At 39.7% G+C, this 27,430-nt stretch overlaps 1 protein-coding gene and 1 non-coding gene across 5 annotated transcripts; both read right to left on the bottom strand.

Moving 5' to 3' along the window:
• Positions 1-268: 268 nt before the first annotated feature.
• On the bottom strand, positions 269-22,450 carry CB1H4orf36 (chromosome B1 C4orf36 homolog). Of its 4 annotated transcripts, none has more exons than XM_043572235.1 (5): positions 22,256-22,450; positions 21,506-21,642; positions 18,174-18,328; positions 17,601-17,939; positions 269-414 (listed from the first exon to the last, which is right to left on the bottom strand). In XM_043572235.1, exons 2-4 carry the CDS (start codon positions 21,568-21,570, stop codon positions 17,806-17,808), a joined length of 354 nt encoding a protein of 117 aa, XP_043428170.1. In that variant the 5' UTR covers positions 21,571-21,642; positions 22,256-22,450; the 3' UTR covers positions 269-414; positions 17,601-17,805. The 4 variants fall into 4 exon arrangements, with proteins under 4 accessions (XP_043428170.1, XP_043428171.1, XP_043428173.1 ...); XM_043572236.1 differs by having other exon boundaries at positions 22,313-22,449; XM_043572238.1 differs by lacking the exon at positions 269-414 and adding an exon at positions 849-932 and having other exon boundaries at positions 22,313-22,449.
• Positions 20,913-21,014, bottom strand: LOC122479221. The gene has a single exon (XR_006296287.1). It is a non-coding gene; the product is annotated as a U6 spliceosomal RNA (small nuclear RNA).
• Positions 22,451-27,430: the final 4,980 nt, after the last annotated feature.

Here is a 27,430-nt window from a genome sequence, read left to right as displayed (position 1 = left end):
TCAATGGGATTTCAAAGAACCAGGATGCAATGTTTTGCAGAGGGGAAATCTAACTGGAAAAAACAAAGGCACTAAGCCAAAAGCCACTCCCCATAGCACTAGCAAAAAAACTCTATCGAAAATATTAAAGCAAAAGATCAGTTATGGAAATGTCGAGACGGAGTAAGGATATTTTCAGGAGTGCTTCAGAATTAGTTTCAGTTTCTATTCTTCCTATTTCTACTAGAATTTGTCTCTAAAGCCAATAATTAAACACCTGTAAGAATAATATGGTACTAAGCACCTGATTTGTTTTATCAAATGTGGAAAAATTCTGTACCCAAAATAATTCAAGGAAGCTGTCACTTTCCTTTGGAGAACAGAGTCGGCTTTCAGATGCCACACCCCTGGCCCTCGTGGTGAGGTCTGGGAATTCTGCAAAAGAATGTAGTTAAGAGTTTGTCATGAAGGCTGGAGACAAAATCTGAGGCCAGTTTCTGACCGCAATGGCCCAGGGGCCCTTCTGTGTTTCTTAACCACACAGATGCACATTTCATTGGCAAAACCAGACAGGAAAATATGGTTCCATGAAACTAAACCTACAAAAGAGCAGATGCCACACCCTTTCTCACAGAAAGCAGAAAGTTTATTTATGTGGCAAAGGTTGGCAACAAGGCACACTTTATAAAACACCTCTACCTGTCTTAAGAGGTGTATTAGCTATGCATCGTTTATTTTTGGACTAGCAAAATATTTTCCATGACAAAATGCTCTGAGCCTGTTTACTACATAAAAATACAAGTTAAATACAAATGTAAAAATTAAATCTAACTCTTCGAAGAAAGTATAAACTGGCTCAGGCAAAGGTACCTTAAAAGCAGCTCTGAAGTTAAAACCTTGCTGGAGGCCATCCGAAGTCAGCACGAGGGCCTGCTGCCACCAACTCTTGATATCTGCCCAAGAATAAGCCTACATGTACACCAAGCTTGGTAAGCCTGCCAGAAGACAACCCAGAACCACCTGTGCTGACTGATGCAGCGCTAGGCAGAGAAATGGACACTTAGGAACTGGGTTAGGTCTCTGGAAAGCAGAGATGCAGTCAAGCTGAAGGAGAATGGAGGAGGAAGACGACAAACATTTCTGAGCACCTACTATGTAACAGGCCATGCTAAGTCCTTTATACATATGTGTGCGCCTGGTAAAGCAGAACTTTTTTTTTTTCTTTTTTACTTTAGTGAGAGAAGGTATCACATTATTTCTGTCTGGGTAATGTCAAAAGGGCTTTCGGTACATCTTCTTTGTTCCTGGAATCAATCAAATGGCCCTTCTTAATTATACAAATTTGAGTTTAATAAGCCACTCAACATCAAGGACAATGTGATAGGAACTTTTGTGATTTGGTTGGTACTTAGCCCTGAGAGCTGGGGAGAAGGGGGCTATGTTTTCATAGTGGATGTTAGGAAACTTCTAAATTGGAAGGCGACCTTGGACACTTACTTTTTGAAATGCAGTGTTATCAGAATCTCTCAAATGAATTAGGATGGTTCCAACTGAGGTCCACTCTTAGGAAAAGATACTAAAGTCCAACTGCCCACCATGAAAGCAAGGGGTGTCTGGACTGGTAATGATTTCCTCTGGATCAAGTCACCCTGGTACAGCTGTCACAGGATGATACAGGACACAATGTTTGAGTATGTAGATATAATCTGAAAAGAAGTAACCTTGAGAGGCCAAGTTCAGCACCACCATGCTGTATGCAAGGATCTGGACTAAAAGGGGCGTGGTGGCAATGGGTAAGAGCCATGAATTGGGTGGAACCAGTTCATTCAAAAGGTCCCAACAAAACAGCAGTAGCTAAAACCAGGGCCTATTAATGAATGTCAGGCTTTTCCCAATTTGTCTCCCAAAGGAGAAGGAGACTCCTTTGAAAGAGTAAGCACCTGGAGTTCTTGTCAATATCTAAAAGGAGATTTTTAAATAGGGGATTCTAAATTTATTGGCATGTAGGGATTCAAGTGACTAGAAATTTTTATTTTTAAATGTTTTTTTTAATTTTTTTTTTAACGTTTATTTATTTTTGAGACAGAGAGAGACAGAGCATGAACGGGGGAGGAGCAGAGAGAGGGAGACACAGAATCGGAAGCAGGCTCCAGGCTCTGGGCCATCAGCCCAGAGCCCGACGCGGGGCTTGAACTCACGGACCGTGAGATCGTGACCTGAGCCGAAGTCAGACGCTTAACCGACTGAGCCACCCAGGCGCCCCGTGACTAGAAATTCTTAAAAAGGCATGACCAAATTTATACCCTAAGCTAGTGAGGTAGTTCATGAAATCCCATTCAATCTTTACATCTGTTCTAAGAGGTAACTACTGTATTAAAAAAATAAAAATTTAAAAAAAAAGGGGGCGCCTGGGTGGCTCAGTCGGTTAAGCATCCAGTTTCGGCTCAGGTCATGATCTCACAGATCGTGGGTTGGAGCCCCGCATCAGGCTCTGTGCTGACAGCTCAGAACTTGGAGCCTGTTTCAGATTCTGTGTCTCCCTCTCTCTCTGCCCCTCCCCTGTTCATGCTCTGTCTCTGTCTCAAGAATAAACATTAAAAAAAAAATTAAGAGGTAACTACTATCATTTCCACTTCACGGATAAGAAAACAAAGGCCTACTAGGGTCATATAATTTGTCAAAGGTTATTAGACAAGTAAATTGTAACAGTAGAATTTAAATCCTAGTCTAATCCTTAGCTTGTCCTCATTTCCCTGGAACACATTGATGGGAAGCAATGAAAGTAGTTGATAGCATGATCATTCTGAAAAGACTGACAATCAGTTAAACATAGTTCAGGGATAAAACACCACAATTTGGCATAAAGATGGAGAAACAAACCAACTAATCCCTAATCTCTAAATTTGTTTCATATGCTCACAAACTTAAAATGCATCTGACTATGTGCAAAATATATGCATCTTAATTTTGAGATCCAGTTGTACAAATAGAAATTTCATGCATTTCTATTCTCTGCAAATAGAGTTAGAGGTGAAAGATATTCTTCAGGAAAACCAACTGAAAAGCTCAGCCTTTTCTGTCTGGGAATGTAAAGGCTAAAGGGAAAGTGCCAAAAAGAAAGGTAATTAAATGTGGCTGAGGCACTGTTTACCGAACTCTGAAAATTAGTACAAGGAGAAACTTCTAGATGCTTGAGGACATAAAAAAATCCTACAGGTTCCAGGGTACCTAGTTGGCTCAGTTGGCAGAGCATGTGACTCTTGATTTTGGGGTTGTGAGTTCAAGCCCTGTGTTGGGCAATAGAGGTTTTTCTTTTAAATGTTTATTCTTGAGAGAGAGAGACAGATAGACAGAACGTGAATGGGGGAAGGGCAGAGAGAGAGGGAGACACAAAATCTGAAGCAGGCTCCAGGCTCTGAGCTGTCAGCACAGAGCCCCATGCAGGGCTCCAATTCACAAGCTGTGAGATCATGACCTGAGCCAAAGTCAGATGCTTAAACGACTGAGAGACCCAGGTGCCCCTAGAGCTTTTTTTTTTTAAGGGGGGAAAATCCTATAGGTTCCAAGAGTTTAGGTAAACTCATGTGATATATCCAAAACAAAAGGAAATTAAGTTTTTGATCTAAATTATTTATTACTAACTTAATCCAAATTAATTATTTAATCCAAAATTAAAAAGAAATTGGCAGCAAAAAAAATACACTGTTATATGACACAAGGTAAAAAAACCTAATTCTATATATTTTTTTAGGAACCAAACCTCAAAAATAAAAATGCTATCACACTGCAGAAAAAAAACAGGTGGTACTTGAACAGAAAATTCACAAAACAATAGTCAACAACCATAGACATCAATATCACAAATAACTCTTTTAAGTACATTAAAATAAGATACCATGTGTTGCCTATCACTAAGAAAACAATTTTAAGGTGAATGTCCTTGTTGATAAGAGTTGAGTGAAAGTATATTCTCATATACTGCAAGTAGGATTGAAAATTTATATAATCTTTCAGGAAAAAGTCTCGCATTATGTACTAAATAGCCTTTGTCTCTGTAAGTCTAAAAAGCTGTCTTAATAAATAAGCGGTGGTGTGCCTGGGTGGCTCAGTCATTGAGCATCTGACTCTTGATTTCAGCTCAGGTCGTGATCCCTGGGGTCATGGGATCAAGCCCTGTGTCAGGTCCTATGCTGAGCATGGAGCCTGCTTGGGATTCTCTCTCTCTCTTGGTCTCTCTCTCTCTCTCTCTCTCTCTGCCCCTCTCTCCTCCTCATGCACTCTCTATAAAATAAAAAATAAATAGGGGTGCCTGGGTGGCTCAGTCAGTTGAGCATCCTACTCTTGATTTCAGCTCAGGTCATGATTTCATGGTTAATGAGTTTGAGCCCCACATGGGGTTCTGCACTGAGTGCATGGAGCCTGCTTGGTATTCTTTCTCTCCCTCTCTCTCTGCCCTTCCCCCACATGCTCAATAAATAAATTAATTGATTAAATAATTAATAAAAAATAAGGACACCTGGGTGGCTCAGTTGATTGGGCATCTAACTCTTGGTTTCAGCTGCAGGTCATAATCTCACAGTACGTGGGATCCAGCCTTGCATTGGGCTCTGTGCTGGCAGCATGGAACCTGCTTGAGATTGTCTCTCTCCCTCTGTCTTTGCCCATCCCCTGCTCACACACTCTCTCTCTCTCAAAATAAATAAATAAACATTAAAAAAATAATAAAATAATAAATAAAGTGCTTATCTTAAAAGATAAAAAAATAGGCTGCAATACTGGCAAAAAAATTATTAATTACTTGGCAGCAGATGTTTCTATTTATAATAGAACTGTTATTTATAAACACATTCTTATTTATAATACCATTATTATTTATAAAAGCAGAAAACTGGAGATTTAAATTCCCAAAGTGAGACTAATTTAAGTAAATTATTATACAATGATATATTATGCAATTACTTAAAGTGTAAACATTTTGACAATGAGAAATATTTATGTTAGAAGGTTAAGCAAAAAAAATAAAATAAAATAAAATAAAAATAGGTATAGATATAATGCTCCCAGCCATGTTAAAATAATAAACACATAAAGAGACCAAATTTGACTCCAAAATTTTCAGTGATTGCTTCTGTATGTAGGATTATGGGTGACTTTTTTCTTCTTTATATTTTTTGTACCATGTAATATCTTTGAAATGGCTGTGCGTTATTGTTTTATAACCAAGAAAAAAGGAGCTGAAGAAAAAGGAACAGAGATGGAGGAAGTCGTGGTTATTTCAAGCAGCTCCTAAAAGTTGATAACAGTCTGGTGACTCCACGAGGAGCCAGACTGTTGAGATGATTCAATCATTGTCTTTGTTCTTAGGTTTTTATAAGGGAGGCTTACAAATACCAAAGCTTCCAGGTAAGAGATACCTGCATAAAATGGAATGTAAGGGCGTGAGAAGGATTAATGGGCCAAGTCAGGACACAGACAAATGGACTGATAAAGTGTTTAGCCTGAAACAGCACCTGCTCCACCTTCAGAATAAAATAACCAGAAGGGAAAATGAAGCACCTGGAACCAACTGGAAAGGCCTGTTTACCTGCACAGGTGGTATGCTATTTATAATAGTATTTGTGGTCCTTTTCCCAACACCCTTTTCTGGCCTCAGCTCATCAGATCAAATGTTATTAACATTATAACCATAAATTTTCATAGACTGAAACCCTAGAATTATGAGAAGAAAATCTACAAGTTGTAATAAATAAAATTAATGGGATTTGTCAGCCATTACCACAAATTACTGATACTGATTTTCTATAATAACAGTAGAAACAACTACCATTTATTGAGTCTTCCCTATGTACCGGGTCCTGTGATAGATCCCTTATATATAAAGGGTAGTCGAATGTGCCTCTCCAAAATATGCCACTTTGGATAAGGATTATTTTAAGCAGAAGGCAACTGAGAAGAAGCAGATACCAGCTCCCTGCCATCCCTCTATATGCCTAAAAACAGGACAGAAATTTGTAACGGTATCCCCCTTCCCCTCTCCACCAGGAAGGACAGAAGTTAACACCAGAGACAACTCTAGACCCTTATCAGCCCAGAGAAATCTGCATCAGAAGAATCTACATCACAAACCCTGCTAGAACTAGCTAGCCCTTATCTACCATTAGTTACCCAGTATTTGTCTTCCCACAATTTGCCATCCCTACAGCCTCAAAATCCTTTTTCTTTGTCTTGTCACTTCTCTATTATTCTTTTAAGATGCTATAAAATCCCAAGTTCTAATACCTCTTTGAGATACTCATTTCTGAGTGCTCCCATGTGTATTTGCAATGCACATGTTAATAAACTTGTTTTTCTCTTGTTAATCTGTCTTTTCAGTCTGATTTACAGGGCCCCAGCTGGGGAGTCCAACATGAGGAGAGAAAAAAAAAAAAAAAGTCTTTCCTCCCCTACACATATCTCATTTAATCCTCTCAACAATCCTGTCATTTAGATACTATTATTACCCTCATTTACCTATGAGTGAAGAGAAACTTAGAGGTTAAACAACCTGCATGGGCTAAGCTAATAAATGCTAAGGCAGATCATGAGAGTTGAATCTAGGGTCCATACTATATATGAAAAATAGATGAAATAATTAAAGTTCACAAGTTCATGAGTTCCACTTGTATAAAATATTATTCTTCCCACTCAAACTATATTGCACATACTGGTCACTATTAGTCACCTTCCTAAACCCTTAACTCACATGCCTTATCAGATGCTGCAACAGGTGCACGGTAAATATGTGTTAACTGACATTATGAAAGAATAATATCCATGCTGAAAAAGGTAATATCCTAATTTACATGTCTGAATAACTCTTTCATTTTGAAGGAGCTACTCAATTCAAACATTCATGATCCTATATTCAAAGAATATTTCTTAATATTCCCTGTGGGTTATAAGCTACTTTATAGTGCCCCCCCCCAAAAAAAGAATGCATAAGCAAAAACAGATCCTTGACCACACAAACCAGCCACTGCCAGAAAAGAAGGGTGGGACCAGGGAAAGTCAGACATTTTTCAGTAATGATGAAAATGGCCATTTATCCCTTCTTTATATACTCTCAACAGAGGTTAAACCCTAAAGCCACGGCTTGAAAGGCTCAGAAGTGTTTTTTCTCCACCCTCCATCGCTAAGCCAGAGGACATGCACCTAGTAGTCTAGCCAAAATTAATCAAAATAAAGGGTACTGTGGAGCTCAAGCATTTCATAGGAAAACCAGGGATTAACTGCAAGCATCTGGCCCAAACTTCCAGCTTTTTGATCTGACATTTTCTAGCTACTATGCCTGGAACATTTTAAGTGCTCAATAAATATTAGCTAGTGTGTTGGTTATTATTATTAATAACATCTGTTGCATCTAACCCAGAAAAATAACAATGTCAGTATCAAAAAATAAATTCTCCTTTCCTCCTGCTTCCAATTTTCTGATTTAGTTTTCAAAATCTTTTGTTATTACAGCTTAGAAATTTCTTTCAAATACTAAAAAAGCCATGAAGGGAAAAGAAAAAGAATTTTATATATATATTATATAATTTTTAATCGATGTATATTAATATATTTTATAATTTATATTATATATATATATACATTTGTCATGTGATTTCATGATAAAGAAGATCATTATTAGGAAATAACCCTCCTTTTATCTCAAAAGAAATTATGTCAGCTTTTTCTACTATTCACATAAAGCAATTTTTTTTAACATTTATTTATTTTTGAGAGACAGAGAGAGACAGAGCATGAGCAGGGGAGTGCAGAGAAAGAGGGAGACACAGAATCCGAAGTAGGCTCCAGGCTCCGAACTGTCAGCACAGAGCCCGACGTGGGGCTCGAACTCACACACCACGAGATCATGACCTGAGCCAAAGTTGGATGCTTAACCTACTGAGCCAACCAGGGGCTCCTAAAGCAATTTTGATATCGTTAAACTGCAGTGCTAGAATTCTGACATTCATTCTCCTGGGAATATTTGTGTTTTGATACAACAGAGCTCCTGGGGAAGGAGGTGGTGCACCCAGTAAATGTCTGTATGTTAGGTTCCAGTTATACTTACCTTACCTGTTCTACATATGTGGTGAAAGCAGGAGGCTAAATTCCTCAGTAAATAGTCACATGGTGAGCAATCTCTAAAACAATGAGAGAGGAAGTCTGCTTCTAGAACTTGAAAGGCGTTGCTTTGACAGAGAGTTAATTTGATGCAAGAAAAAAACCAGACACCTGCAATTGATGTCCCTGAAAAAGATTACACCTACATTCCAATGCTGTGAAGGTTGCAAAGTGCAAAACAAGTCCTTAGAGTGGAGGTGGAGGATTTGAAGAGGAGAGGGATTGAAACTGAAAGGAGACATGAATGGAAGGTAGAAAATTCCAAAATAGAGCCTGAGACTCCTGGTACATTGGCAACTTTTTCTACCCTAGGGATCAATTAAGACTGATACATTATACCCATAAGTGCAATTAAAGTGCACCAAGATCACTAGGTTCTTCTTATAGGTTGTATCAGTTCTGAGGTACAGTGAAAACCTCTGTAAACTTCCCTATCAATGCCTCTATTGTCTTGTTGCTTCCCCTTTTTTTCCTCAATGAAGCAAAAGAAAATTGTAATTGAATTTCATCTTAAGGTCCATAACGGCAGGCTGATGGCTCAGTGAAGTCTGAATAGTTTCAGCAACCCCTCTGCCATCTTCCCCAAATACCAAAGGAGGAATCTCATGTCTTGGTCCAAACCATCTGCAAGACTAAAGGACCAAACCTTTTCATTATATATATTACCCTGTTTTCTCTCTATCACACTATACCAACTGTGTTAGGGTTAATGGTGTATTATTGGCCATTGGTTGCAAGATCCAGACTAAAGACAACTGAAACCCTGGACTTGGGGCTATGGCAGTAAGTGGATATGATTTTGAGAAATTAGTGAGTTTTATAATATGGAAAAAAGAGTGTGAGTGAGTGTAAATAGCCACAGGACTGGAGACATCTGTTGATTGCTGCCCTGTGTTCATTCGCCTCCTGTCATGGTCTGCATTTCTTTTGGGGAAATACCCCACCTCAGGATTCTCAGCCATGCAGTTGGACCCAACCTTCTGTTTTACCAATGTGTCCTGAGTAACTTAAACCAGTCAGCTAAATCAGGGTCTCTCAGCCTTGACACTCTTGACATTTGGGGCTGGAAATCTCTTTGTCGTGAGGGACGGCCTGTATATTGCAGGCTATTTAGCAGCATCCCTGGACTTTACCCATTAGATGCCTTCGTGATACCCTACAGTTAAGATAGCCAGAAACATTTACAGACATCGCCAAATGCCCTGAGGGGCAGGAGAGGCAAAAATCACTCTTCATAGAGATCCTCTGAGCTAACCTCATCCTCATTCCAAATTTTAGTAAAGGACCTACTTGTCTCATACAAGCCATATTCTCCAATATTTGCTTTTTCGATAGGCCACACAGGCAGCCAGGCCAAAGGTGGACCAAGCATAGTCTTCTGGAAAAGTTTAGATTTTGAATTCACATGGATCTAGAATTCCATCTCAGTTTCACCTCTTTTAAAGCTATGTCACCTTGGGGAAGTTACTAATCCTTCACCTAGCCCCCTAATTCCTTCAACACTAAAATAGGGATCCGAAAATGGGCTGAGTTAAACATGTACTTGCCAAACAACGATGCAACCAACTGTTCCTCTCCTTGATTTATTACTTCAAAATAAATGAAAGGACATGCCCATACAATGCTCACAACAGCTTTATTTGTAAGCACTCAGAACTAGAAACTTATCACGGCACCTGGGTGGCTCAGTAGGTTAAGCGTCTGACCTCAGCTCAGATCATGATCTCACAGTTCATTGGTTCGAGCCCCGCGTCAGGCTCTGTGCTGACAGCTCAGAGACGGAGCCTGCTTCGGATTCTGTGTCTCTCTCTCCCTCTCCCCTGCTCATGCTCTCTCTCTCTCTCTCTCTCTCTCTGTCTCTCAAAAATAAATAAACAGGAAAAAAAAAGAACTAGAAACGTATCAACAAGTTTATGGATAAACAAAATGTAGGATATCTGTTGCAACAGAATGCTACTCAGCAATAAAAAGGAACACATACACAGCAACATGCATGAATCTCAAATAATTATGCTGAGCAAAAGAAGCCAGACCAAAAAAAAGTATATATTGTATGACTCCATTTATATAAAACTCTCAAAAACACAAATTAATCAGGGCACCGGGGTGGCTCAGTTGGTTAAGCATCAAACTTTGGCTCAGGTCATGATCTCATGGTTCATGAGTTCAAGGCCCACTTTAGGCTCTCTGCTGTCAGTGCAGAGCCTGCTTCAGATCCTCTGTCCCCCTCTTTCTCTGCCCTTCCCCTGCTCAGGTGTGTGTGCACTCTCACGCACTCTCTCTCTCTTTCTTAAAAATAAATAAACATTAAAAAAAACAAACAAAACACAAATTAACCTATGGTGCCAGCAAGCAGCTAGATCAGTCACTGCACGGGGGAGTGGAGGGTGGAGCAGTGCTGAGGTTGAGAGAAGACCACTGAAAAGGGATGGAATACATGGGGCACAAGAAAACTCTTGAGGGGATGAAAATGTTCTTTATCTCGATTTTGATGATCATCCCACAGGTGTCAAAACCGATCACATTTACTTCAAATACGTGCAGTTTATGATGTAGTAAATTATACCCAATATACCCAAAAAAATGTGTGTCAAAGCATATATAGGAAGGGGTGCCTGGCTGGCTCAGTCAGAAGAGCATGTGACTCTTAATCTTTAGATCGTGAGTTCAAGCCCCACGTTGAGTGTAGGGATTATTTAAATTAATTATTTAATAATCATATTTATTATATATTATTTATATATATAATATATATTATTATAATTATAATAATATTATATGGAGAAAACAGCAAAAATCAAACCCTCTGACCACTCTCTTCAAAAGTGGCACCTTTTCAACAATTTTTAAGGTAATACACTCATTCATTAAACAAATGCTGATAGGGTGGCTACTATGGATAGGTACTATTACAGACAATAGAGACACCACAGAGAAATATCACAGACAAACAAGTGAGCAAATAAATAATTGCAGATAATGATATGAGTGCTGTAAAGGAATTAAAACAGGGTGCTGTCACAGAAAGTGACTGAGTAAAAGGAAAGGCCAATTTATTGGGGAGGGGGGGTGGGGAGGTCACAGGGAACCTCCCTCAGGAGATATCATTTGAGTGGAGCCCTAAAGAGATAGGAGATATCTCTGTGACAATCCAAGGGAAGGCAATCTTAGGGAAAATAAACAGCAAGTGAAAATGTTCCAAGACAGAAATAGTTTTGATATGTCAGAGAACAGGAGGTTAATATGTTTGCACCCAGTAGGACTGAAAGATGAGTGGAAGGAATGCGGTCCAAAAGGAAAGCAAGTGTCAAATAACATAGGGCCTTGTAAGCCATGGGAAAGGGTGTTACTCAGGGGAGTGAGGTGATCTTTTTGGCAATGACATAAATGCATTTTTTTTTTTTTTTTAAGTAATCTCTACACCCAAGGTGGGGCTCAAAGTCATGACCCTGAGATCAAGAATGCATGCTCTTTAGACTAAGTCAGTCAGGGGTCCCTGCATGAGTGCCATTTTTAAAAGATCACTATGACTGCTAAGGGTAGACTACAGAAAGGCAAAAAATGGAAGAAAGGATGTCAGTTACAAGACTTTCTCTGCATTCCAAACAAGAAATGGTGGAGGCCTGGACAAGGGTGAGAGTGGTGGAGAAAGAATTGACATATTTGGGATATTTTCCAAAGGTAGACCCAACAACAGTTGCTGGGACAGATTGGACTGAGAGAGAAGAGGAGATGGGGGACACAGGAATCACAGATGGCCCACAAATTTTTGGCCTGCATAATGGAAACATCACCATTCACTAGAACGAAAAAAAAATATAACTATTCTTAAGACCATGATGAAAAGAGCCTAGAGAACCCAAGTGACACAAGACCCCAACGATTTGTCTGAGATGACACAGCGATTAAGTGGTAGAACTGGCATTCGATCCCAGGTGGCCCATGCCCTACACCTAATGTTCTAAATCTATCTGTTCTACATTGGGTGTAAATAGTACTTAAAGACAGTGAACAAAGAGAGAGTTCCTTTTTCCCCCTGCATGCTTGCTGCCCTGTCAACCGTTGGCATAAGTTCTGCCTCATCAAGACCCTGGGCCAGTTCTGTCCCCAAACTTACCCCTCTGATGTTAGAGCTCTGCTCTGTTCTGTCATTGCCCTTTCTTCCTTGTTGTGAGGACTACAGGATATAAATAGAGTACCTAAAAGAGTTTCTACATCTAAGTTTTCACCACATAGGCTTTTTTTGTTTTCTCTTTTCCCTTCTCTCTCCCTCCTCTGACCCTTGATGAAATGTTTTCATTCAGGAAATTTTTGTCAACTGAAAACAATGAAGATTCTCACCAAAAATTTCAATCACTTACTATTAAATTTCTACACCAGAATAATTTTCGCTACAAATAAAATACAGCATGCAATTCACCCAGGGTTTCAGTATCTAAGCCATTTTTTCCTAAAGGTCTGCCTCTTCTACACTGCCAACCAAAGTTTCAGAATGTTCGCTATCACTACGCGTTCATTCTTCTCATTCTGCCTACTCCTCCTGGATGAGCTCAAAGACACCCATTGTTTTCACCTTTCTTCTCTATACTCTCTCCTTCCTGAGCAGCACACCTGTAAAGCCCACTGCTACTGGAGATCTCCACTCTAGTGTCTACCAAGAATTTCAAACATCTATGAACCTAAAATTAATGTACCTCACACACACCCAAGACAACTCTTCCTTTCCCAAGCCCACAATCTGGAATTCATTCAAAATTCCTCCCTTTCACTCACCCATATCCCTTTAACTCACCCACATCCCTCTCACTCAACCACATCCAATCAGTGACACTATCTTGTGGTTTCTACTTCTTCCATGACTCCTGAGTCAGACCTGTATTATCCATCCCACCTTTACTTCCTTAAGTTATGCACTGTCACACCTGGATTACCGTGACAGCTTTTAACATGAAAGAAAGAAATAAAAATTAACACAAAAACAGTGTTGAGGAAACCCACACAATGCAGGGAGAACAATCTATTTCATGTCCTCAGGGAGGTAAGGGAAGATAGGCAATTATAAATAAAACAGGTTACTTTTTAAAAAGGAGAGGAGTAAGGCTTCAGAAGGAAAAATATGATAGCAGAAATTAAAAACTTATAATGGGTAGATGATAAAACTGAGAGCTTCCTCCAGAAAAATGGAGCAAAAGACAAAAGGATGGAAAGCAGAAGGGAAAAGATAAAAAATACAGCCAGTACAGAAGATGTAGAATATGAATAATAGTACTTCTAGAAAATATAGAGAAAAGGAAAAGGTACGAATATCTACAAGAGAATTTAATACAATCCCCCAGAACTGAGGGATATGAATTTCCAGATTGCAAGGGCTTTTGTAGTACCAAGCACCATGGGTAATGGTAAGAGTAGCTAATGCTATCTGTATTAGTGCTTATTCTGTGCCGGACACTATTCTAGGTGCTTACATATTTAACTCATTTACTTGTCACGACTATCACTATCCACTCATTACAGAAGAAGAAACTAAAGCACAGGGAAGTTCAGTAATGGGTCCAAGATGACACACAGCTTAATAAATGGTAGAACTGGCATTCAATCCCAGGGGGCTCATGATTTACACCCAGTGCTCTAAATCACTGTGCTACATTGGATTATTAGCCTTACACCATGTTTCCTAGCAGAACAATGGGATCTAGGGGAAGATGCCATAGCTTCCAGAGAGAAAAAAGTTCTCAAGGAAAGCATTCAAAGTAAAAATGGCTTTGGAATGCTCACTAACAATACTAAAAACTAAAAAGAAATACACAAATCCTTCGAATTTTAAAGGAACATTATTTACAACCTATGGAGGATATGCTCCAATGTAATAAAAAAAATAAACCAAGGAAGAGGATAATCAGGAGGCCCTACACCAGAAGAAACAGGAGGCCCTACACCAAAGAGTGTGAAGTGAATCCCCTAATGATCATGTAGAAATCATAGAAGAGCTACTTATGAGTGTGGAAATAAGCAGTTCAGGTTAGGGCAGGACAAGATTTCTCAGAAGACTTTGCAGGAAGATGAAATGAGAGAATATGTAGGAATGTTTTCAGAAGACTGACAACTGGCAAAGAGCGTGGGGTTGATTTAGTGATAAATACATTGCAAACTAAGCAAATATTAACTCTACTAAATACTCGTGCACATGCATACACACACACACACACACACACACAAACACACACACATAATGGCAGGAAAGGAAAAGCAATTATAGTCTACTACATGGCTAGGCTGTGAAGTATTTACACATCATAATGTTAACATAATAATGTCATAATAATGTTAACATTTAATACTGATCTAACCAAAATTATAAATATAATCTATATTTACAGGTAGATAGAAATGGCATATGTATGTGTATTGAGGATGGAGGAAAGAAAAGAAAAAAAAAATTCTATCTTCTTTACTGGGAAGTCAATACCTAAAAAGGAAAATCCAAGAAGTAGCAAAATCAAAGTATTATTTAGAGACATAAAGGTAAATAATGAAACAGGTAGAAGAGATTAAATTAGTTGCCTCCATTGAAGTGAAAATGAGTGGTGAGGATCCACAGAGCTATGGTTTTTAAAAACAAATCTTTATTTTACCTTTTAAAATACATTCATAATGGATTAATATCTTTAAGTTTTTATTTTAATTACAGTTAGTTAACATACAGTGTTATATTAATTTCAGATATACAATATAGTGATTCAACAATTGCATACAATACCCGGTGCTCATCACAAGTGTACTCCTTAATCTCCATCACCTATTTCACCCATCTCCTTACCCCCTCCCCTCTGGTAACCATCAGTTTGTTCTCCATAGTTAAGAAACTGTTTCTAGATTTGTCTCTTTTTTCTCCCTTTGATCATTTGCTTTATTTCTTAAATTCCAAATACGAGTAAAATCATGGTATTTTCTTTCTCTGACTTATTTCGCTTAGCATTATACTCTCTAGCTCCATCAATGTCATTGCAAATGGCAGGACGTCATTCTTTTTCATGGCTCTGAATAATATTCCATTATATATATATACACCACATCTTCTTTATCCATTCATTACTCAATGGACATGGGCTACTTCCATAACTTGGCTATTGTAAATAATGCTGCTATAAACATAGGGATACGTATACATAATTGATAGTTTGGGTTTTTTTTTAAGAGAAACAGACTTAGTTCCATTGAAATTAAGAAGTTTTCTCAGGGTACCTGGGTGGTTCAGTCAGTTAAGTGTCCAACTTTGGCTCAGGTCATGATCTCATAGTTCATGGATTTAAGCCCCACATGCAGCTCTGTGCCATTGGCATGGAGTCCCTTTCTCTCTGTCCCTCCCCCACTCACTCTCTATCAAAATAAATAAACTTCTACGAAAAAAAAAAGGTTTCTCAAGGATACCTGATGAATCAGGGAAAGAAAGGGAGGGGACTAGAACCCAGATCTATTAACTAAAACCTACAGTTTTCTTTCTACTACTTACTACTACTTAACTTTCTACTCCTATCTACATAAATATGACTTTCAAGAAATTAAAACTTACTAATAGCAACAATGTTAGATACAGTGTACAGTAGAATTGTGGGCTATAGATTGAAAAATATTTCTAGTTTTCAAAGAAACTATTTGAGGTGTTATCTCCAGTCTAGATGAATTAGTAACAGTGACCCTAAAAGGGAAAGTATACAAACTACTCCATGGGATGTGAACTACAAAAATAAACATGCAATTAATCCCATTACTGTCCAAAACATATGTTGATACAGCTGGATGTGATTAATTTTTTAAAGAAAACAATGAATTGATTTTGATTTCTAAAGAAATAGAAATACACTGACTTTTTGCCTAAGACTGGTCTTTGGTTGAGAAATTATAAAGTGGTATTTTCCACATTTTAAGCAGTCAGCAACTCAGCTGCCATATTTATGATAATAACATTGGTGGAAAGGGGAAAAAAACTAGTCAAATGGAAGAAAGAACAGGCGGAGAGAACAGATGTGGAAAAAAAGGGAGATAAACATGGTACAACTGGGTAACATAGTGAAAATCCCACACACTCAGCCAAGAAACTTTGAGAGTGGCTCTGGTTGGCAGCTAAGCATCTTTCATGAAGCACATCTGAATTTTGTTAAGCAAATCTAACCAGGAATGTGGCAGTTCCACCTCCTCAAGACTACATACAGACAGCTTTTTCCAGGCCTGAGGATCACTAAATCAAATGGGTCACTGACACACTTCTAAAAACAAATGACCTTCATGTGAGCCACCATATCATAGGTAGAAGAAAGTATCTGAAGATAATTCAGACAACAGCTTCTAAATATTGTCAAACAGCAACCACCAGATATAATTCCCTAGTTAAGAAGTCAAACTGTGGGCCCACAGGGGTGTATTATGGCCCCCTAAGTATGCTTTGATTCATCTAACAAACACTAAATTGTGCTTAAATATAACTTTGATATCCAAGTGTGCCTTAATGGATTCAAATTCTAGGAAAATTGGTTCACACAAGTCCAATATTTTCCAGCTAATCAGTTCCCCATTCTCTAGCCCTTCTGCAAATAAGAGTTTTCCACATAATAAGGTCTTTGCGTTTTCATATCATTTTCACATGTATGTGTGTTCCATATGTTCCAGGGCATCCCAGAAAAATATGAAATTAAGCAGAAAGAAAAAAATTATTTTTTAGGAGAACAAAAGCAAAACGTAAGTTCTACTTGCTGCTTTAAAGTACTACGTAAGACTGGTAAATGATGTTTCACTGAACATTGGAAACTGAAGAGTTACTAAAATGAAATCTAAAATTTTTCTCGGGGCTCCTGGGTGTCTCAGTCAGTTAAGCATCTAGCTCTTGATTTTGGCTCAGGTCTTTATTTCATAATCATGATAGCCCCATTATTAAGATTCTCTCTACCTCAATTTTTCTTAACCAAAAAAATTTTTAGTCTATCATTTTTAAAAGAATTTTTCTTGGAACACCTGGGTGGCTCAGTGAGTTAAGCATCTGACTCTTGATTTTGGCTCAGATCATGATCTCACAGTTCATGAAATCAAACCCCACCTCAGGCTCTGCACTGGCAGTCGGAGTCTGCTTGGGGTTCTCTGCCTCCCTCTCTCTCTCTGCCCCTCCCTGTTCTCTCTCTATCTCAAAATAAATTTTAAAGAAATAATTTTTCTTGGGGCGCCTGGCTGGCTCAGTTGGTGGAGCATATGACTCTTGATCTCAGGGTTGTGAGTTCAAGCCCCATGTTGGATGTAGAGATTACTTAAAAACAAAATCTTTAAAAAGAAAAAAAGAATTTTTCTCTCTCCTTTTTTGGTATCTCAAAGATGCAAATTCAAAATAATGTCTCTGACAAGGAGTTTCCTCTTTCCATAGTGCAATTTTACAAAAATCCAAATGAATAGCATAAATGACTCAATCCCAACTACTTTCATCTACTTACAGTGTTGTTGCTTGTGACACAAAGGAACAAGTATGTGGTAGGGACACAGAAGATCTGTCAGAGCTGTCCATCAACCCACAGGAGCTGGTTCATCCACCAGTGGGTACTCATGTCTGCACCAAACTTCACACTGTGAAAGGCTGGAGACCTTCATTGCCTTTGGATGTGGAAAGCTCAGAGTACAGATTCAATTATGAGATGATGGTCACTTAGGTGGAAGGGGTCTTCTCAAACCAACTTGCCTTTCCCTTAGAGAAAACTGAACTTCCTCAGCTAGGATTTTCTGACATTTCAGGTTTTTCAAGCGCTTCATCTCATACTCCCTTTCAAGTTTGATGGCTAGAAAATAAAATACATGAAGCAATCCAACTGATATTTTTCACCAGTCATAATATGGTTAAAACTAAATATTTCATCACACAGCAAACCACACATTCTTAAATACTAAACAAGAAGGGCTTCATAGATGAGGGGTATGGGTCTGAATAAGCATATTTAAACATTTATCTGACAATAAACAAAATGATATAGATAAAATTTGCTATTTATTAAAGTAGTTCTTACAGAACTTACATTCTGCAGAAGGGAGCGGAGCACTCTTAGTGGTTTTATTTTTTTGGAGGTAAAAAGGACTACCAAATGTAATTTCTTCCAAGAAAGGCAATTTGATGTTGGCTAGGTTCATGTACCAGGTCTTTGTAAGCAGTGCAAGATCCCAAGGTTCCTGTCTGGGGCAAAAATTCATTAATTCATTCAATAAATATTTATTGAACATCTAATGTGGAATATACAGAAGATATCTTAATTCTCAATTCCATTTTCCACTAGACATTTTGGTTTAAGATGGGAATTCAGGATTTTCCAGAGTTGTAAATCTAGCCAGGAGAAGGAGCCTTATATTAATGTATAGTATGTAATGTATATATACTAATGTAGAGATATATTGCAAAATTACCATAAATTATAATGACAGGAACTTTTGTTAAAAACAGCCTCCCTGCAGTCAAGCCAATCTTTCTATGTCTTTTAAGAGGATGTGGTTAAGAACTGTAAGCTCTAAGTCTTTTATGGCTGATCACAAATATGGTCACATTAGGGAAAGAAAAAAAGAGAATAATCATTCATTGAGCAGGTACTTGGCATACACTAAGGCTTCGAATGTGTGATCTTATTTTAATCTTTACAACCCCCCTGTGGATAGACAAGGAAACAGACTCAGAAGTGAATTAAGAACCAGAGCTGGTACTTAGCCCAGCTGGAGTTATTCAGAAGCACTAGTAGCAAGAGAATCCTTGGAAAACTGGAGGAGATGAAATTCCAAACTATAATATTTAAAAATAATCACCATGAACGTCAAATGAATTGTTTTATATATTCTAATTTGGAAATGCTAAATGACAACTACATGTTTCTCATCTCACTGAGTCAATATGAGTTTCATATGTCCTAGGAAAGGTGAAAGACCTGCTTTGGTACAAGTAGAGGAAGTAAGGGTGTAATGTACAAGTGTCTACTTGTTTTCCTCCTCCAGCTTCCTTGCTACTTTATCATCTAACTTTAAGGAGCAACTTGAAGTCTACAATTATTATAAATGCATTTGAATAAGGGCACAAAGATGTATTTATAAGAATGTTCACTGAAGCACTGTTTGTCAAAAACAAAACAAACAAACAAAAAAACTCACAAAATAGCCTTAATGTCGATCAAGAAGAGCCTGGTTAAACAAACTGTGGTACACATGTTGATGAAAGAATGAGGTTTATCCTTATATGTCGACTTGGAAACATGAGCAATAAAACAGCTAATTTTATCTAGCACTTACTATCTGCTGGACACTGCACTGTTTCAATCAGTTTACGCATATGAACACATTTAATTGACACAGTAACTCTATGGAGTAGGCAGGTACTATAATTAAACTCATTTTGCAGATAAGGAAATAAGAATAGAACAACTTGTTCAAGGTCACAGGGCTGTTGGTCGTGGGTTTGGGATTTGAACCCAGAAAGTCAGACTCTAGAAACTGTGTTCATAACCATTAGGCTATACAAGATATAGTGGGGGCCAGGGCAAAGTTCAACATAATCACACATGTAAAAACACATACGTGTATATGTGTATATATGTGTGTATCTTGTATAGCAGATGGAAATTCTAGAAAAATATAAAACATTTTACCTCTGAGTGGGACTGAGATAGCCTTTTTATTTTCTTTTCAAATGTTTCTATACTGTTTGAAATTTTTGTGTGTATTTTCTACAACTCTCCAAAAATATTTTACCAAAAAATCAGTGAGGAGTTATCTCAGCAAATTAATTCCAAAGAGTGTCGTTGCCATTCTTTTCCTCTTAATTTAGCTGTTCTTATAAATAATATGGTATCAAACACTTTCTTGTAAGTATGATAGAGAAGGCACTGGTGCTGCAGAGACTATTCATGATATAAAATTCTACATAATCAAAACTGCAGAATAAATGCTTTAAGTTATTCTCCAGACATAGGATTATCTTTATTACAAAAATTACATTTATAATAATGTTGACTACCATGGTACTTGCCAATAGTTCAATGTCTAAACACATACGGAAATGACAAAACTAAATAAAATGCAATGGTGAATTTGCTCTGGTTTTAGAAACCCAAAGGGTGTCTCCACTTACTTCTCAGAATATTGTTTAAAAAGAAAAATTCAACTGACCCATAATGGCAAGTATGTCATAGACTGCGGCAGAGAGGTTAAAAAAACAAGTGCAAAAATTAAAAATAAACAAAAAAACAAGGTTGCAATAGACACCACACAGTGAAACTACCATGTGGTAGTAGCAGTCCATGTTCATTATGGGTTTACTGTATGTCAAGCAATATGCAAGTATGTAACACACATTATTTGTATTCCACATCATACAGACAGGTAGTGATAAGTTCATTTTACACATGTGGAGACCAAGATAGAGAAAAGTAATTTACTCAAGTTGGCATAGGGAGCCAGGGCAGGACCAGGCTTCGAACTCAGGTCTTCTGTTTGTTTGTTTTTTTAATGTTTATTTATTTTGAAAGAGAGAGACACTCAGAGCACGAGCAGGGGAGGGGCAGAGAGAGAGGAAGACACAGAATCCGAAGCAGGCTCCAGGCTTTGAGCTAACAGCACAGAGCTGGATGCAGGGCTCAAACCCACAAACCGTTGAGATCATGACCTGAGCTGAAGTCGGGCGCTGAACCAACTGAGCCACCCAGGCGCCCCATTTTTTTTAAATAAACATGTAGATTTATTTTAAATCAGTTCAGTGCATGATACAAATTGGTTTTGCAGTTTAAAAATATGGAAGCTTCACGAATTTGCATGTCATTCCTGTGCAGGGGCCATGCTAATCTTCTCTGTTCCAATTTTAGTACCTGTGCTGCAGAAGCAAGCACATGGCTCAGATCTTTCTGATTGCAAAACCCATGTTGTCCATAACAAACATCACCTGCAAAAACGTACACGATGCAAAACTGACTCTTTGTACCAGCCAATCAAGTGCTAAGTTAAGATATACCTGACACCAAGACACTTTCAGGTAGATTTACGCTATCTACAGAGATGTTTTAAGGTAGTTGACAGTAGTCGAAAATGTTGCTTTGGAGTACAAAGATGAGCTTCTATCCCTGTCACTTCTTTACTACATGACTGTATGACTTTGATCAAATCACTTCTCCAAACCTGTTTGTGTTGTTTTGTTATAACTGCCAAGTACGATAATTTATAAATTCTTAATAAACGCATTTACCTTTAAAAAAAAAATCACTATTCAGATCACTGAAAATACCTCACATGGTCCAGTAGCTCATCAGGGTTTCCGGTACTCTTATTTTACCAAGGACACTCCCCATCCCCAGTCAAGGCTCACAGTGATGAAAATACTTACACTTTAAAACAACCGCCCCGCAATATGGTTTTCACTGTGTTCTTTCTTGGCAAGCCATAAGCCATGGTGAATTATCACAGCCCAATTTCCTCACATAGGTGCCTGAAGTTATGACTGCAGTGTTCTGTTCACTCTGCCTGAAATGATTGCAATACACAGAATTAGTGGCTTTCACTTTAATATTTTTTAATACCCAAATAATAAAAAGATTTAGAAAAAGCATTTCTGGATGTCAGGAAGTTCCTAATAAATGTTCCTTGAAGCTTAACTCCTAATGTACAACTGTGTTCTCTTTTATTTGTCGTGAACTCATTTTATCATTTCTGGCCACGTATGGAGAAAATGCAAAGTTAACATCGGTATTCCGTCACTGCCCAAGCCTGCAAAACTGGCTCAAACACCTCATCACCCAAACGTGTCTGACTTTGGCAATATTGAAAGACAAATGGCTCTGCGGGTACACGAACTTCCCGTTCCCCGCCCAAGCCCCCTTCCCAGGTTTTCTCTTTTTCAAATGCCTGAGCTAACCAAGCGACCCCCTGTAAGTGCCCCTCCCACTGCGTCCCGCCAGGGTGCGCAGTTCCGCGCAGGAACCGGCTCTCGGGAGCGGGTGGAGTCTCGGCGGTCCGCGGGGCCCGGGGCAGAGGGACGGACAGGCGGACGGGCAGGGAGGCCGGGACCTCCCGCCACCTCTTCCCACGTCCGCGCCCAGCTCTCCTCCCACCCGCACACAATGCGCGGCGGGCGCACCGGGTCGGCCGGGGCCTCGGGGGCCGGAGGGGGTGGTGGCTGCCGGAGCCCGATTACCAGCGCTCGCGGGTCTCGGGGATTGCGTTCCCCCGCGGACGGAGGGCGGCGCGCGCGCCCGACTAGGCGCTCATGGCCGCGCGCACCAGCGGGCCCGCGCCGCGGGCACACGCCTCCTTCCCGCTGGCGCCCGAGCTACGGGCCGCGCCCCAGGCCGGGACGCCTCGCGTCACGCCCGGGCCTCAATAAAGGGCTTTGTGGTGACGGCCCCGCCCTCCAGGGGCCTTGGGAACCAGGTCCCTGATGGGGTCCCGCGGGGGCCTCCGGGTTAAGCAAGCGAGACAAGCACACACTTGACGGAACAAAACTTAGGAGCAAAAGAGCTGTAAGCGAGGTCTTTCTCTGAAAACGACATTTAAATGTCAGGAGGTTGTGTTGAAGTGACCTGGGAACTTCGTTTTGGGGCCCATTTGGGGGCACAATTTAAAGAAACGTGCTCAGCTTTGACTTGTTCTCTTTGAGCGGTGCTCATTGGTGACGCCTGAGGAGCGGAAGCGCTATTGTTACAGTTCGCTTCGCGCGCCCTAGTGGGTCAAGGCAGCTATAAACGCTCAAGCCCCAAGCCCAAATGTGGTGTTATGTGTTCGTCGTGGTAAGGGCAAGACAGAATGGAAAAAGTGGCCTGATGGACCAGTTTTTGAAGTCATTACACTGTGGTGATTCAGGAGGAATCTATATTTTAATATGCCAATGGTCATCACTTAAACATCAAATGAAAATGGCTTACCTGTCCATTTTGCAGGAGGGTCTTGGAGTCAGAACTGGTTTGGAATTCTAGTTCTGCCAGTTGACAACTTTAAGGTCTTGCCTATGTAAATTCTCTAATCCTCAATTTCTCCGTCTATAAAACAAGTATAATACTCTAGGACTTGCAAGGTTGTTGTGAGGATTAAAGATCTGTCTGTAAATTCCCTGCCAAATGGTAAGTGCCTAATTGTCTAATTTTGAGCCTAGTAACACTTTATGACATAAGCAAGGGATACTTACTCCAATTGTAGAGAGGAAGAATGAACTAAGAGAGGTGACATAGGTCTCGAGTTACAGGCCCAACAGTACCCGGACAGGCTACCTCTGTTACTAGCTCCTGCCTGATTAGAATAGTGGTAGGCTTGAACCAGCTTTTTGCCTTCCTGAAACTGGAAAGTGAGGACTCCTTTGCTCTTTAACATTTCTGGGAAAGGAACCCCAATGGGTGAGAGTGAGTGTTAGTATTTAACACGAAGAATGGTGAATCCATTAATGGACTATGAAATCAATGTAGTAGATTTTGACCTGGATTTTTTCAATTTTTTTTTTTCAACGTTTATTTATTTTTGGGACAGAGAGACAGAGCATGAACGGGGGAGGGGCAGAGAGAGAGGGAGACACAGAATCGGAAACAGGCTCCAGGCTCTGAGCCATCAGCCCAGAGCCTGACGCGGGGCTGGAACTCACGGACCGCGAGATTGTGACCTGGCTGAAGTCGGACGCTTAACCGACTGCGCCACCCAGGCGCCCCTGACCTGGATTTTTTCAAATGAATTAACATAGAATGGGGTGGAGTGTGGGGAATGAGAGTACATCATGCAAGTAAGTCTAGGTATTGTTTTGTGGAACTTATATTTTTGTTATCCATATGTACTCTTTCTCATGCTTTTGTGTGTGTGCAGTTTCAGTGTAAATTGTAGTTCTCACAGTGGGTCTAAAAAGTTCGAAAGCCACTAACATTTCATTTTAGAGATGAAAAAAGTGGAGACCAAGTTGTTAACTGAAATCACATTTAGATGGAGCAGAAATAGGCCACTTTAGAGTTGAAGTGACACGTGGAGCTATGGCCTGTTCTCTTTTTAATAGAAGAAATCAATAATCCAGAGAGATGTTTCCAGGGCCCCACTGAAAAAGGCTAGACAGCCTGTGATTTCTCCATGTGGGAACTTCATTTCCTGTATTCGTTTCCTTCATAATTCCTGAGAATTATGTTTAGTTATTTTCTAAGTGATTTACTTTGAACAAATATGGTGGAAGTTGCAGAATATGACTTTTTTATTTAAATTTTTTTAAATGTTTATTTATTTTTGAGAGAGAGAGCACAAGCGATGAAGGGGCAGAGAGAGAGAGGGAGACAGAGAATCCGAAGCCGGCTCCAGGCTCTGAGATGTCAGCACAGAGCCTGGTGCAGGGCTCGAACCCACAAGTTGTGAGATCATGACCTGAGCCCAAGTCGGATGCTTAACCAACTGAGCCACCAGGTGCACCCAGAATATGACTTCTGAGACCAGGTCACAAAAGACCTCTGTGGTCTCTCTTGGATCACTAACCCTAGAAGAAATCAGAAACATGTTAGGGAACACTCAAGCCACCTTGTGGAGAAAGTCACATGCAAAGGAATCAAGGCCTCTAGCCAACAACTGGTGAGGTTCTGAGGCCTCATTCCACCAACCATGTGAGTGAGCCAGCTTGGAAGCACATCCTCCAAAGCTCCATCAAGCCTTCAGATGACTGCAGCCTCAGCTGATGTCTCACTGAAGCTTCATGGGAGACCCTGGGTCAGAACCATCTAGCTAGCCAGTCCAGGATTCCTGGCCCTCAGAAAATATAAGATAATAAATGCTTATCATTTTAAGCCATCAGACTTTGGAGTATTTGTTACAGAGCACCAGACACCTAATATAACACCAAGTGTCTTATTGGAGAAGGAATATTTTACACAGAGGAAAATAGCCATATTTTTCTAGTTGAGATTAGTAGTTTGATAAAAAATGAGCAGTAAAGGGACACCTAATGGCTAAGTTGGTTGAACATCCAGCTCTTGGTTTGGGATCAGGTTGTGATCCCAGGGTTGTGGGATCAAGCCCCACTATTGGCTCTGTGCTGAGCAAGTCCCTTCTTGGGATTCTCTCTCTCTCCTACTCTCCCTTGCTCATGCTCTCTCTCTCTCTAAAATAAAAAATAAAAATAAAAAATAAATGAACAATAAAACATTATGCTTTTACAGGTTCTTTCTGGGCACCTGATTTTGCTAAATCTCATCTAGGACCAGTTGAAAGCTTTAGAAACTGTCAACACAGAAAATATGGTAAGTACCAGTCTCCCATGTCTCTATTTTTTTTAATTTCATTTATTTATTTTGAGAGAGTGAGTGGGTGTGGGGAAGGTATCAGGGAGAGAGGGAAAGAGAGAATCCCAAGTACACTCCCCACTGTCAGTGCAGAGTCCAGTGCAGGGCTCCATCTCATGAACTATGAGATCATGACCTGAGTCGAAATCAAGAGCCAGACACTAAACCAACTGAGCCACCCAGGCACCTCTCCCACGTACATTTAAAAACAAAAATAACACTAAATCACCCTACCCCCATAATGACAATTTTAGTATTTTCTTTTGAAATATCAAATCACCTCTAAACATTACTGACTCCCATAAACATTTCTGTCTCCCGCCCGCCTACTCTCTCTCTCTCCTGTCCTTCTCCTCCTTTCCTTTCTTTTCTCTATGATCTCTCTCCCACTGCTTTTCCACTGCCCTGCACACATCTGCCTATTGGGTAAGCCTTCACTGATCTCTATTCCAGAAAGTTGGCAGGTTTCATTTGAATTGGTTAAGAGAGCATTGCTGCCACCTACCGTTAAAACTAAGGCACGAAGATGAATACAAAGAGACCTGATAATAATAACAGGTAACAAAAAAACAATACTAGTGTGATGTTTACTACACTTTGGGCACTGTTCAAGGTACTTCATAGACATTGATTCATTTAATCATCACAAGAAGAGATGCTATTATCAATTTAGTGGTGTGAGTTTAGGGATATTAGGGAAGTAAAAACTGAGGTACCTCACGTGTGAATAACTTTTCCAAGGTCACAGGACTCAAGACTATGCAATTCTGATATTTTTCTTTCTATCATACTGTACATTCTCCCCGGATTGTAATTAAGACAATGTTTTAAGGTATATACTTGTAAATATTTTTTGTACTTCCCTGTTTAAATACTCTGTTAATTTCTCATCATATATATATTAACAGAATATTCTTGGACACCTACTCCATGCCAGCAGTCATTCTTCTCCATGTCATCTGAGCCTCGCAGTTTAGTGGGAAAAAGGGTAATAGTTTCCCTAGAACAGTTAAGGGGAAAAAAAAGGTTTATAGGGCTACTAAATGACTTGCTTACAATTACACAACTAGTAAATTGAAGAACCTAATTTAACCCAGGTCAGTTTCACTCCTGACCTACCTTCTCTGAGTTCTCTGACTTAACTATATATTCCTCAGTCCATGAAATTTCCATTGCATCCTTACCATAACATTGACTACCCACCCATTTTATTTAACAGAGTAGGCTTCTGTACCTTAAACACATTAGTGCCTGACCAGAACAGAAAATAATAGCCACACCTAGAGTCCAGACTCCTCTGCCCTCTTTAGAGGTATAAGTTAAAATTTCCTAGGGGTGCCTGGGTGGCGCAGTCGGTTAAGCGTCCGACTTCAGCCAGGTCACGATCTCGCGGTCCGTGAGTTCGAGCCCCGCGTCGGGCTCTGGGCTGATGGCTCAGAGCCTGGAGCCTGTTTCCGATTCTGTGTCTCCCTCTCTCTCTGCCCCTCCCCCATTCATGCTCTGTCTCTCTCTGTCCCCAAAATAAATAAATGTTGAAAAAATAAATAAATAAAATTTCCTAGGTGCTCAGTTGATGAACTCCTGTTGTTTAGGAGGCAAAGCAGGTAAGAATGTATTACCCTAATCCAAGACTATAGTATGTGATTTACAGCCTAGGATTCTCCCCAGGACAAAATCTGGAGCAGTAGGGATCCCTGGCTGCCTCTCAGGCAGGCACTGTGAACCTGCATCTGTCACGGAGCAGTACATATCAGGGTGGCTATCCCGTGACAACTACATTTGAATTCCTCCACCGTGCAAGCGTAAAGCATTAGGTGTAAGAATAGGAAGAAAGGTGTTTCTTTATACATCTTAATATATGAGGGCTTTGGAGTGTTACAGTGTCACCCTGTAAAGTACTAGTTTCAACCATGCTAATTTACAATTAAGTCACTTTAAGAATAATTAGGAAAGTAGGAGCAATTAGGAAATTAAGAAGAGGTTCTTTTTGTGGTGCCTCAGAGGCGGTAGGCTGCTTCAGG

Source organism: Prionailurus bengalensis, chromosome B1 (assembly GCF_016509475.1).
Source record: "Prionailurus bengalensis isolate Pbe53 chromosome B1, Fcat_Pben_1.1_paternal_pri, whole genome shotgun sequence".
In the NCBI taxonomy this organism is placed as follows: domain Eukaryota; kingdom Metazoa; phylum Chordata; class Mammalia; order Carnivora; family Felidae; genus Prionailurus; species Prionailurus bengalensis.
Note: the sequence above shows the minus strand (reverse complement) of the source record. Positions and strands in the feature narration are given on the sequence as shown.